The sequence below is a fragment of the Bos taurus genome, chromosome 5 (assembly GCF_002263795.3).
Source record: "Bos taurus isolate L1 Dominette 01449 registration number 42190680 breed Hereford chromosome 5, ARS-UCD2.0, whole genome shotgun sequence".
Classification (NCBI taxonomy): Eukaryota; Metazoa; Chordata; class Mammalia; order Artiodactyla; family Bovidae; genus Bos; species Bos taurus.
Genome location: NC_037332.1, coordinates 57,796,851 through 57,810,657, shown reverse-complemented (window position 1 = coordinate 57,810,657; position 13,807 = coordinate 57,796,851). Strand labels below are relative to the sequence as shown.

Genomic DNA, 13,807 nt, shown 5'->3' with positions numbered 1-13,807 from the left:
TTTGCAACCAAGACATTTGAAAAGCTGATATTTTAATTAATGTGTTATTATTAGAATTGACACTAAAAATCCTAAAATTACAATTTCCTAGAAACAATTAAGCTTTGGATCTGATGTGAACTGGCCCAAATTCTAGCTCTGACACTTCTTAAAAGTCCATTATCACTCTCCTCACTGGGCACGGTGGGTGAACAGATAGGAAATGTGAGAAATGAAAAGTGCACAAGGGCTTCCTGGTAGGCAGTGAAACGATGGCTTCTCTAACATGAAACAACACAGGAGGCCATCACGTAGGGAAACACAAAAGGATGGATTGTGATTCTTTATCCGCTTTTAAGAACATGCACGCTTAATAGCCAGGTTTTGTTTATTCTCTGTGTCATGTTTAGTCTTTGTTAATATTAATGCCTGATGATACCTGTTCTTTGTGGGAATAGCTGCAGAGCCTGAGTCTATCCTTGGGCCAGACTACTAAGAACAAAGAGGTTTCCTGAAGCCATGAGAGTAGTAGCAATGATAAGTAACATTTCAAGGATGAGATGTGTCCTCAGAGAAAGAAATCATGGCAAAGAAGGCAGTTATTTCCCTAAGATATATTCTCACTCTTCTGCATCTTGGAGGATATAGCCTCAGAAGGATTTGGGGAGCTTAAATATCTGTGCATAAACTATAGAACCCCAATAAGGATCATGGAAGCCTAAGGTCAGGATTCCGTTTCTCTGGAAAATCATCAGAACATCCCATTGGTCAGTGATCTGTGAAGGCTTAGGATGGGTGGAATGTTAGACAACAGATAGAATTCCTGTTGAAACAGGAATTCAGGGGGGGAAAGGCATGCTGTTAAAACTGGTACACAAGAGAGACACAAACTAATCTTTCAGCACATTATCTATTATGAAAGGGGCTCAAAGAAGAAATTCTAGAGGGGGATGGGACTTAGGAAATTTAATGATAACTCTCATACTGTTCCTCAGTTCAGTCAGTTCAGTAGCTCAGTCATGTCCGACTCCACGATCCCATGGACTGCAGCACGCCAGGCTTCCCTATCCATCACCAACTCCTGGAGATTGCTCAAACACATGTCCATCAAGTCAGTGATGCCATCCAATCATCTCATCCTCTGTCATCCCCTTTTCCTCCTGCCTCAATCGTTCCCAGCATCAGGGTCTTTTCCAATGAGTCAGTTCTTCACATCAAGTGGCCAAAGTATTGGAGCTTCAGATTCAGCATCAAGACTGTTCCTAGGTCACTCAAATAGTAAAAACAAGATTAAGAAATTATTTGAAAAGGATAATTTTTGCAAAGCATGAACAATAGTACAACTAAGGCACTGGTGGCTTTTTTATTACCATAAGGTAAAATAATGACTTATTGACATGTTGTGCTAACAATTAGGATGATAAAATTTGTATGCATCTGTTTCTATTACTCAACATTTGTGAGTATCCTATTCTACACTGAGGATTAGGGATACCACAGTGGCTGCCAAAATTTCAGAGGACTGTGACATAGATGTTAAAATTGATCCTGTAACTAGAGTGGAAATAAAATTTCAGATGAATGCTTTTCATGAACATTCTGAAGATGAATTTAATGTAGAGTCCAGGGAAATGAAGTATGATTCAATCACTTTTCTACATCATGATTATTGATGATCAAGTAAAAGCTTTAAAATGTGCATCTGCTGCCTAATTCAGAGAAGGCAATGGCACCCCACTCCAGTACTCTTGCCTGGAAAATCCCATGGACGGAGGAGCCTGGTGGGCTGCAGTCTATGGGATCGCTAAGAGTCAGACACAACTGAGCGACTTCACTTTCACTTTTCACTTTCATGCATTGGAGAAGGAAATGGCAACCCACTCCAGTGTTCTTGCCTAGAGAATCCCAGGGACCCGGGAGCCTGGAGGGCTGCCGTCTATGGGGTCGCACAGAGTCAGACACGACTGAAGCAACTTAGCAGCAGCAGCAGCTGCTTCCTGATTCACTACTTTATTCTACATAGCTTGTTGAAATTTATTTTTATATTCTATTCCTCAGATTAAACACTTATAATCTATTAATACAGACTTCTTATGTATCTGAAGATAGTGATGAAAAATCACTCTGCAATAACAACATTCATCCTACTAGGATTAACAGACGACCCAAGACTACAGGTTTTTCTTTCAGTGTTTCTGTTTCTCACCTACACTTCCACTGTTGCTGGAAATCTAGTCATTATCCTCGTCACTCTGGTGAGCTCTCGCCTTAAAACACCCATGTACTTTTTCCTTCGTAATTTCTCCATCTTAGAAATAATCTTTACAACTGTCTGTGTTCCTCGATTCCTGTACAGCATGACCACTGGAGACAAACGAGTGACCTATAATGCTTGTGCCATCCAGTTATTTTTTGTCATCCTCATTGGGGCAACAGAATTTTTTCTTCTAACTGCCATGTCCTATGACCGCTACGTGGCCATCTGCAAGCCCCTGCACTACAGCACCATCATGAGTGAAAAGGTCTGCACCATTCTGGTCCTTTGCTCTTGGCTGATTGGGTTAATTGTCATACTCCCACCACTTAGCCTGGGAGTTCAGCTAGATTTCTGTAACTCCAATCTCATTGACCATTTTGGCTGTGATGCATCTCCTCTTCTTAAGATTGTGTGCTCAGACACTCAATTTATAGAGCAACTTGTTTTAATCATGGCGGTGCTGACCCTCATACTCACACTAGTCTGTGTAATTGTGTCTTACACATACATCATCAAGACTATTTTAAGACTCCCTTTGGCTCAGCAAAGAAAAAAGGCTTTCTCTACCTGTTCTTCCCATATGATTGTAGTTTCCATCACTTATGGGAGTTGCATCTTTATCTATATCAAACCAGCAAAGGAAGGTGTGGCCATTAATAAGGTGGTGTCCCTTCTCAACACTTCCATTATTCCTTTGATGAACCCTTTCATTTATACTCTACGGAATAAGCAAGTCAAACAAGCCTTCAGGGACTCTATTAAAAAAATGGCATTTCTTTCCAAAAATTAGGTGACTAAAAATATTTTATAAAGTAAATATATATATACATAAGTATTTCATCTTTTACTATGTGTTCTAATTCAGATCTACAGAGCAGAACTAAAGGTACAGTCTGATTAATCACTGAAATGTCTTTTCTATTTCTCTGAGAACCATGGCCTGAAAGAAGTGTTATGGCCTTAATTCTAATAGGCCTTCATTCCTTATGGCTTACTTTCATAAGTAGGAATGAATATAGATTTCCAGAATCTATACAACCCCTCACCATCCTGATAGCTGAACCATAAAAAGACAGTAACAAAAATATGAGACGGATTTTTTTCTATTCATTCCTCTAGTTTTACAGCTCTTTGGGAGCAAAATTATTTATCTTAGGATTCCTTCCTGATCTAGCATGCACTATCAAGAAGAATAAGTTGGCCTTCCCTGGTGGCTCAAGTGGTAAAGAATCTGCCTGCCAATGCAGGAGAGACAGGTTAGATCCCTGGTCTGGGAAGAACCCACATGTCGTGGAGCAACTAAGCCTGTGTGCCACAACTATTGAGCCTGTGCACTAGAGCCTGGGAGCTACAACTACTGAGCCTACAAATTGCAACTACTGAAGCCTGTGCCCTAGAGCCTGTGCTCTGCAACAAAGGAAGTCAAGGCAATGAGAAGCCTGTGCACCACAACGAAGAATAGCCCCCACTTGTTAGTGAAAAGCCTGCACAGCAGCAAAGACCCAGCACAGCAAAAAATAAATAAATAAAAGAATAGGTAGATGTAATTTTTCTAATCTTGTTTTTTATAATGCACCCCACCTTGCTACAAACTAAAATGGAACTATTTCATTATACTTGCTGTTAAACTTTTTTGATGTTTTTATTTTTTTTATTTTGGGCATTACTGCCCTTCGTTTTGTTTTTTCCAGTTTCATTTGTATATAATTAGCAAATAGCATTGTATTAGCTTAAGTTATACAACATTATGATTTGATATACGTATATTGAGAAATGGTTACCACAATAAGTTTTGATAACATCTATTATCTCACATAATTACAGTTTCTATGTGATGAGACCACTTTAAGATGTTGTTTCTTGGCAACTTTTACATAAACTACAGAGTATTTTTAACTCAAGTCACCATAGTGTACATTACATCCTCAGGACATATTTATCTTATGACCAGAATTTTGTACCCTTGACACCCTTTACGCATTTCCCTCAGCCTTGGCCAACCACCAATCTGTTCTCTGTTCCTATGCATTTGATCTTTTTAGATTCCACACACAGGTGATATCATACAGTATTTGTCTTCCTTCCTCTGTTTTACTTATTTTCCTTAGCATAACGCCCTCAAGGTCCATCCATGTTGTCACAATGGCAGAATTTCCTTCTTTTTATGACTGAATGATATTCTTTTCTATATATACCACCTCTTCTTTATCCATTCATAGACCATCTATGGATACTTAGGTTGTTTACATGTTTGGGGCTATTTTAAATAATGTCACAATAAACTTGGGAGTGCAAATATCTCAATGAAATATGTAATGCCATTTCCTTGAATTACCAGAAGAGGGACTACTGGATCATAATATACTTCTATTCTATATTATAAAGCCATTTTTATATTTAATATATATATTATAGTACTAAACAGAATGCCAAGGTTCCCTTTTCCATATACTTACCAATACTTATCTTTTTATTATTATTTTATTGTTATTATAGCCAAACAGGTGTAAGGTGAAATTTCATTGAAGTTTTGATTTGCTTTTCCCTGATGATTAGTGATATTAAGCACCTTTTCATGTACCTGCTGGCTACTTTATATCTTCTTAGGAAAAATGTATATTCAAGTTCTCTGCCCATTTTTTGCTTAAGTTGTTGAGATACCTTTACTATTAAGTTGTACAAGTTCCTTGTATATATAGGATAAGAACTGCTTTTCATATATATAACTTGCAAACATTTTCTCCCATTCCACAGGTTGTGTTTTCACTTTGTTTATTCTTTCCTTTTCAGTACAGAAGCTTTTTAGTTTGATTTCACTTCTCATTTAATTTTGCTTTTGTTGCTTGAGCTTTTGGTGTCATATTCAAAAAAATCATTGCCAATATCAAGGAGCTTTCCCCCTATACATTATTCTAAGAGTTTTACACATTCAGGTCTTAATATATAAGTCTTAAGTTAATTTTGTTTTGATTTTTGTTTATGGTGTAAGATAAGGGTCTAGTTTCACTCTTTGCATGCGGATATACAGCTTATCCCATCATTTATTGAAGAGTCTGTTCTTTCCCCATTGTGGGTGACCACCTATTTTAGTCCTACAGACAGTATGGTCACCTAAACAACACCAAAAATCTCTTCAGATCACACACACACTTTTCTGGCCACTATGATAATGACACTTATTTTATCTGTTAGGTTTAAGTGATGCCACCTGATGCCTACACTACAGGTTTCCATCATTCCATCGAATTCAGGAAGCTCTTTTTGATAGCAATATTTTCTGTTGTCACCCCTTGCCTTCAAAGAATATTCACTATGAAGTACTTCAGGAAGGCAAGTCTCCTCATCAACAATGTATTTCGCAGAGGCTGATGAATGGAATGTACCCTAGAACTTCCAGGGCCATTCTTATACAGTAGGCAAGGAAGTCTTACATAATAAATCTACTTCAGTTTTCCAGTCTCCCTAAGTCTTTGGCTGCATTCTCGACAACATAAAGAAGTTCTGGAATTTCAACTTCATCCAGTGTAGGGAGTCGAGGGGTACTGGGGAAATGAACACATTTTCAATAGGTTTCCCATATTTTTCTATATTTGCTTCTTTTTGTCCCCCTTCTCTACAAGGATGATGTTTAAAAACATTAATGCACATTTAATTTGTACATTTGGGCCAAATTGAGTCCTGTCCAAACATTTGAGAGGCCAGAACTTGAAAGGATAAAACTGTTTCTAAATGATTCAAATATTACCAGAATAAACTGAAAGAATCTTCATAAATATACAGATACATCGAGGCTTCCAGAAGGTAAAATCCATAATGTCTGATATAATCAAAATACCCAGACATTCAAAGAAGCAGGAAATCCAGCATATAATGAGAACAATGAATAAAAATAGACCCCAAAATGGCACAGATAATATAATTAAAATAGAATATAGCTTAAATAGCACTATAACTATATCCAGTAGGTTGAAGACTATAGAAAAAGAATATTTTAAGTAAAAATATTAAAATTATTTAAAATATTAAAATCAAACTTACAGAGATTAAAACTGCACCATTGAGAAAAATAAGCATTGAGTAGTTTTAATATCAATTAAATATTACAGAAGAAAAATTCTGCTAACTGGAAGAAGCAGCAATAAAAGTTCTCTACATAAAACATGCAAAGAAATAGATCCTTAAACAAGATTAACAGAGCATCAGGAAACTGTGAGATAAATTCAAGAGGCCTTATACGTTGTATAGTTAGAGTCTCCTTTTAAAAATAGCAAGGACTGAAAAAGTTTTTGAAGAAATGAGCAGGTGATGTCAGCAACATAGTGGAGTGAAAAATAACTTTGTCTCTCCCCTTCAATCTACAACCGGTAAAACATCCACAATGCAACCCAAGAATATTCTATCCAGCAAAGTTATCATTCAGATATGAAGGAAAAATAAAGACTTTCCTAGACAAATAAAAGTTTAGGAGGTTCATCAACACTAGACCTACGTTATGCATGCCTGCTAAGTCACTTCAGTCGTGTCTTACTCTGTGCAACACTCTGGACTGTGTAGCTCATCAGGCTCCCCTGTCCATGGGATTCTCCAGGAAAGAATCCTGGAGTGGTTTACCGTGCTCTTCTCCAGCGGGCCTTTCACACTCAGGGATGGAACCCATGACTCTTACATCTCCTGCATTGGCAGATGGGTTCTTTTCCACTAGCACCACCTGGGAAGCCCAGACCTGCCTTATAAGAAATGATAAAGGGGGAAGGCTCATAGCAATGCAGGCACACCTCAAGAAACAAGAAAAAAGTCAAATAAATAACCTAACTCTACACCTAAAGCAACTAGAAAATGAATAAATGAAGAACCCCAGGGGTAATAGAAGGAAAGAAATCTTAAAAGTTAGGGCAGAAATAAATGCAAAAGAAACAAAAGAGACCATAGCAAAAAATCAATTAAGACAAAAGCTGGTTCTTTGAGAGGATAAATAAAACTGACAAACCATTAGCCAGACTCATCAAGAAACAAAGGGAGAAAAATCAAATAATTAAAATTAGAAATGAAAATGGAGAGATCATAACAGACAACACACAAATACAAATAATCATAAGAGACTACTACCAGCAATTATATGCCAATAAAATGGACAACTTGAAAGAAATGGACAAATTCTTTGAAAAATACAACTTTCCAAAACTGAACCAGGAAGAAATAGAAAATCTTAACAGACCCATCACAAGCACAGAAATTGAAACTGTAATCAGAAATCTTCCAGCAAACAAAAGCCCAGGTCCAGACAGCTTCACAGCTGAATTCTACCAAAAATTTAGAGAAGAGCTGACACCTATCCTACTCAAACTCTTCGAGAAAATTGCAGAGGAAGGTAAACTTCCAAACTCATTCTACGAGGCCACCATCACCCTAATACCAAAACCTGACAAAGATGCCACAAATAAAGAAAACTACAGGCCAATAACACTGATAAACATAGATGCAAAAATCCTTAACAAAATTCTAGCAATCAGAATCCAATAACACATTAAAAAGATCATACATCATGACCACGTGGCCTTTATCACAGGGATACAAGGATTCTTCAATATCTTCAAATCAATCAATGTAATACACCACATTAACAAATTAAAAAATAAAAAACATATGATTATCTCAATAGATGCAGAGAAAGCCTTTGACAAAATTCAACATCCATTTATGATTTAAAAAAAAAAAAGAAACTCTCCAGAAAGCAGGAATAGAAGGAACATACCTCAACATAATAAAAGCTATATATGACAAACCCACAGCAAACATTATCCTCAATGGTGAAAAATTGAAAGCATTTCCCCTAAAGTCAGGAACAAGACAAGGGTGCCCACTTTCACCACTACTATTCAACATAGTTTTGGAAGTTTTGGTCACAGCAATCAGAGAAGGAAAAGAAATAAAAGGAATCCAAATTGGAAAAGAAGAAGTAAAACTCTCACTGTTTGCATATAAACTAAGGAAAGGAAATGAAACATAGAATGGTAAGACATTTTAGATACAATATATGATAGATTTTAAAAGAAATCTGACTATTTGAACATGTTGAGAAAAAGAATCATTACCATCAATTTAAAGTTTTACAGTAATCTTGTCTGTTAGGAATCATGTAAATGGAAAACTTTGTATGGAAGTAGTTCATCTCATCTACAAGGAGGCAAAGAAGACAGTGGAAGATAATGAAAAACTAGTATATGTCTTAAAAACAATGAAGCTAATTTCTAAAATGTGTTTAGAGATTTGAAAACCTGTATTGGAAATGTGGTTGCAAGAGTTTGACTGTTTTTGAATTTATAGAATTATTTCTCCCTTTTATTTATTGTTTATATTCTAAATTTTTTATTTGTAAAATTTGTCAATTGTCATAATTGTATCCTTGGGTAAAATCTTGCAAAATAGATGCATTCTCGATTTTGCAGAGAATTTTAGCTTTATGTAAAGATTAGTCAAGTAATCCATAAATTCTTTTATTTTTTTAATTTAAATTTTTTATTTATTTTAATTGGAGGCTAATTACTTTACAATATTGTATTGGTTTTGCCAATACATCAACATGAATCCTCCACAGGTGTACACATGTTCCCAATCCTGAACACCCTTCACACCCGCCTCCCCATACCATCCCTCTGTGGCAAGAATATACAGAAGAACTGTACCAAAAAGATCTTCACAACCCAGATAATCACGATGGTGTCATCACTGACCTAGAGCCAGACATCTTGGAATGTGAAGTCAAGTGGGCCTTAGAAAGCATCACTACGAACAAAGCTAGTGGAGGTGATGGAATTCCAGTTGAGCTATTTCAAATCCTGAAGGATGATGCTATGAAAGTGCTGCACTCAGTATGAGAGCAAATTTGGAAAACTCAACAGTGGTCACAAGACTGGAAAAGGTCAGTTTTCATTCATATCCCAAAGAAAGGCAATGCCAAAGAATGCTCAAACTATCACACAATTGCACTCATCTCACATGCTAGTAAAGTAATGCTCAAAATTCTCCAAGCCAGGCTTCAGCAATACATGCACGGTGAACTTCCAGATGTTCAAGCTGGTTTTAGAAAAGGCACAGGAACCAGGTATATAACTGGCAACATCTGCTGGATCATGGAAAAAGCAAGAGAGTTCCAGAAAAACATCTATTTATGCTTTATTGACTATGCCAAAGCCTTTGTGTGGTTCACAATAAACTTTGGAAAATTCTTCAAGAGATGGGAAAACCAGGCCACCTGACCTGCCTGTTGAGAAACCTATATGCAGGTCAGGAAGCAACAGTCAGAACTGGACATGGAACAACAGACTGGTTCCAAATAGGAAAAGGAGTACGTCAAGGCTGTGTATTGTCACCCTGCTTATTTAACTTATATGCAGAGTACATCATGAGAAAAGCTGGGATGGAAGAAGCACAAGCTGGAATCAAGATTGCCAGGAGAAATATCAATAACCTCAGATATGCAGATGACACCACCCTTATGGCAGAAAGTGAAGAGGAACTAAAAAGCCTCTTGATGAAAGTGAAAGTGGAGAGTGAAAAAGTTGGCTTAAAGCTCAACATTTAGAAAATGAACATCATGGCATCTAGTCCCAGAACTTCATGGGAATTAGATGGGGAAACAGTGCAAGCAGTGTCAGAATTTATTTTGGGGGGCTCCTAAATCACTGCAGATGGTGACAGCACCCATGAAATTAAAAGACAGTTACTCCTTGGAAGGAAAATTATGACCAACCTAGATAGCATATTGAAAAGCAGAGACATTACTTTGCCAACCCTAGTCAAGGCTATGGTTTTTCCAGTGGTCATGAATGGATGTGGGAGTTGGACTGTGAAGAAAGCTGAGTGCCAAAGAATTCATGCTTTTGAACTTTGTGTTGCAGAAGACTCTTGAGCGTCCCTTGGACTACAAGGAAATCCAACCAGTCCATTCTGAAGATCAGCCCTGGGTGTTCTTTGGAAGGAATGATGCTAAAGCTGAAACTCCAGTACTTTGGCCACCTCACGTGAAGAGTTGACTCATTGGAAAAGACTCTGATGCTGGGAGGGATTGGGCACAGGAGGAGAAGGGGATGACAGAGGATGAGATGGCTGGATGGCATGACTGACTTGATGGATGTGAGTATGAGTGAACTCCGGGAGTTGGTGATGGACAGGGCGGCCTGGCGTGCTGCGATTAATGGGGTTGCAAAGAGTTGGACACGGCTGAGCGACTGAACTGAAGTGAACTGCACAACAAAGGAAACTATAAGCAAGGTGAAAAGACAGCCTTCAGAATGGGAGAAAATAATAGCAAACGAAGCAACGGACAAAGAATTAATCTCAAAAATATACAAGCAACTCCTGTAGCTCAATTCCAGAAAAATAAACGACCCAATCAAAAAATGGGCCAAAGAACTAAACAGAGATTTCTCCAAAGAAGACATACAGATAGCTAACAAACACATGAAAAGATGTTCAACATCACTTATTATCAGAGAAATGCTAATCAAAACCACAAAACCAGTCAGAATGGCTGCAATCCAAAATCAACAAGCAATAAATGCTAGAGAGGGTGTGGAGAAAAGGGAACCCTCTTACACTGTTGGTGGGAATGCAATCTAGTACAGCAATAGAACTGACATATGACCCAGCAATCCCACTCCTGGGCATGCACACCAAGGAAACCAGAATTGAAAAAGACATGTGTACCCCAATGTTCATCACAGCACTGTTTATAATAGCCAGGGCATGGAAGCAACCTAGATGTCCATCAGCAGACGAATGGATAAGAAAGCTGTGGTACATATACACAATGGAGTATTACTCAGCCATTAAAATAATACATTTGATTGGTGCTAATGAGGTGGATGAAACTGCAACCTATTATACAGAGTGAAGTAAGCCAGAAAGAAAAACACCAATACAGTATACTAACACATATCTATGTGGAATTTAGAAAGATGGTAATGATAATCCTGTATGAGAGACAGCAAAAGAGACAAAGATGTATAGAACAGTCTTTTGGACTCTGCGGGAGGGCGAGGATGGGATGATGTGGGAGAATGGCATTGAAACATGTATAATATCATATGTGAAATGAATCGCCAGGTTCTATGCATGATACAGGATGCTTGGGGCTGGTGCACTGGGATGACCCAGAGGGATGGTATGGGGAGGGAGGTGGGAGGGGGGTTCAGGAGGGGGAACACATGTACACCTGTGGTGGATTCATGTTGATGTATGGCAAAACCAATGCAATATTGTAAATTAATTAGTCTCCAATTAAAATAAATAGATTTATATATTTTTTAAAAGAAATGATAAAAAGAGCTCTTCTACCAGAAACAAAATGGCAAAAGCACAGAAAACTTTTAGTAAGGTGATAAATAGAAAGACAGAATCAGAAAATTGAAACTCTTTATCAGAATAGATTTTTAACCACTTTGTTATAGCATAAGGGAAATTAGGAAAAAATAGCTATAGCTACTTCAATTTGGTAACAAACTCAGCATATAAAAAGCATCAAAACACTAAAAGGGAAGAAGAAAAGTTGGAATCCATATAGGTTAAATGATGATAAGATGCTATCAGTAGAGAAATGAGCTATTTTATCTCCAAGACATTTTATACAAACCCCATAGTAACAATAAAACATAAATCTAAAGGAGGAGCTAAAATGGCGGAGGAATAGGATGGGGAGACCACTTTCTCCCCCCACAAATTCATCAAAAGAACATTTAAACGCTGAGTAAATTCCACAAAACAACTTCTGAATGCCGGCAGAGGACATCAGGCACCCAGAAAAGCAGCCCATTGTCTTCAAAAGGAGGTACAAAAAAATATAAAAGACAAAAAAAGACACAAAAGAGGGAGGGACAGAGCTCCATCCAGGAAGGGAGTCTTAAAAAGAGAGAAGTTTCCAAACACCAGGAAACGCTCTCACTGCCAAGTCTGTGGAGAGCCTTGGAAGCACAGAGGGCAACATAACAGGGAGGAAAAGTGAATAAATAATTAAAACCCACATATTACAAGCCCAGTGGTTAACTCCCCCAGTGGAGAAGCAGTGCAAATGCCTGCACCTGCCACTAGCAAGCGGGGGCTAGACAGGGAAGTGCAGGCTGCATCGCTTAGAGTAAGGATCTGGCCTGAATGCCCCGAGCGCTATCTGAGAGAACTACCCTGGGCAAGCAAACCAGACTGTGGGATAACTACCACGCGAAAAGCCAGCCCTAACCTAAGACACTGCCAGGCCCACGTACAGAACAAAGGACTGAACAGAGATAGCCAGCTGCAGACCATCCCCCTCCAGTGACAGGCAGCCAGAGCTGGAAGGGGGCAATTGCAGCCCCAGAGATACATTATCTACAAAACTGTAAGCAGACTTCTTTGCTAACTAAGACTTCTTGGGGTTCTGGATGCTCAACATCCGCCTAAGAAGGTGCGCTGGTTGTACACCCAGAAAACCAAGCAGCAGGGACAGGGGAGGCGATAAGTCACAGCGACCACGCTCGCCAAACACCTCATCACCTGAGCTCCTCAGACGTGGGAAGGGCACAAAACGGAGGTGCAACCGAGTCTGTGCCTCTGAGGACTACCCCAGTGCCTGAACCTGAGTGGCTTAGACCTGGGAGGTGCAAGCAGCCCAGGGCTGGCCTCGGATGGTTCCTGGCAGAGCAACCTAGAGCCTGAGCAGTGTGGGCAGGGAGGGTATACGCGCCGTGAGCGGGGGCAGGCCTATTGTGGCTGAGGCACTGCGAGCACACGCCAGTGTTCTTTGTTCACAGCATCCCTCCCTTCCCACAGTGTGACTGAACAAGTGAGCCTAAAAAAAAAAAAAAAGTGTCCACCACCGCCCCATTTGTGTCAGGGCGGAAATCAGACACTGAAGAGACGAGCAAACAGAAGCTAAAACAGAGGGAACCACCTTGGAAGCGACAGGTGCAATAGATTAAAACCGTGTTGTTAGTACCGACTACACCAAAAGGGGCCTATAGATCCTGAGAAACATAAGCTGGACCAAGGAACTAGCCGAAAATGAACTGACCCCACAATACCCACAACACCAGAAAAAGTCCTAGATATATTCTTACTATTTTTATGATCATTCTTTTTTTTTTTTTAATTTTTAAAAATTTTTAAGTTCTCTATTACTCCTTTAATTTTCACTTTTATAACCTACTATTACTTTGCAAAAAAAAAAAAGACCCTATTTTTTTAAAGCATACTTCATAAATATTTTTTTTTATAATTTTTGTGACTTTGTTTTCCTTTTCCTTTTTTCTTTCTTTTTTTTTCTCTTCGTTTCTTTAACTTTGTATTTTTGAAATTCCAAACTCTACTCTAAATCTCTAGATTTTTAATTTCTGCTTTTTGGTATCTGTTATCAATTTTGTACCTATACTTTTTTTTATAATTTTTGTGACTTTTTTTTTCTCTCTTTCTTTGTCTTCTTCTTTTCTTTAACATTGTAATTTTGAAATTCCAAACTCTACTCTAGATTTTTAATTTTTGCTTTTTGGTGTTTGTTATCAATTTTTTACCTTTAAGAACCTAATCTTCAGTACCCATTTTCAC

At 38.3% G+C, this 13,807-nt stretch overlaps 1 protein-coding gene across 1 annotated transcript; it reads left to right on the top strand.

The window, feature by feature from the left end:
• The first annotated feature begins 2,072 nt into the window (after window positions 1–2,072).
• OR6C22 (olfactory receptor family 6 subfamily C member 22) lies at window positions 2,073–3,026 on the top strand. The gene has a single exon (NM_001390086.1). The coding sequence runs from the start codon at window positions 2,073–2,075 to the stop codon at window positions 3,024–3,026; it is 954 nt and encodes a 317-aa protein (NP_001377015.1).
• The last annotated feature ends 10,781 nt before the right edge of the window (window positions 3,027–13,807 follow it).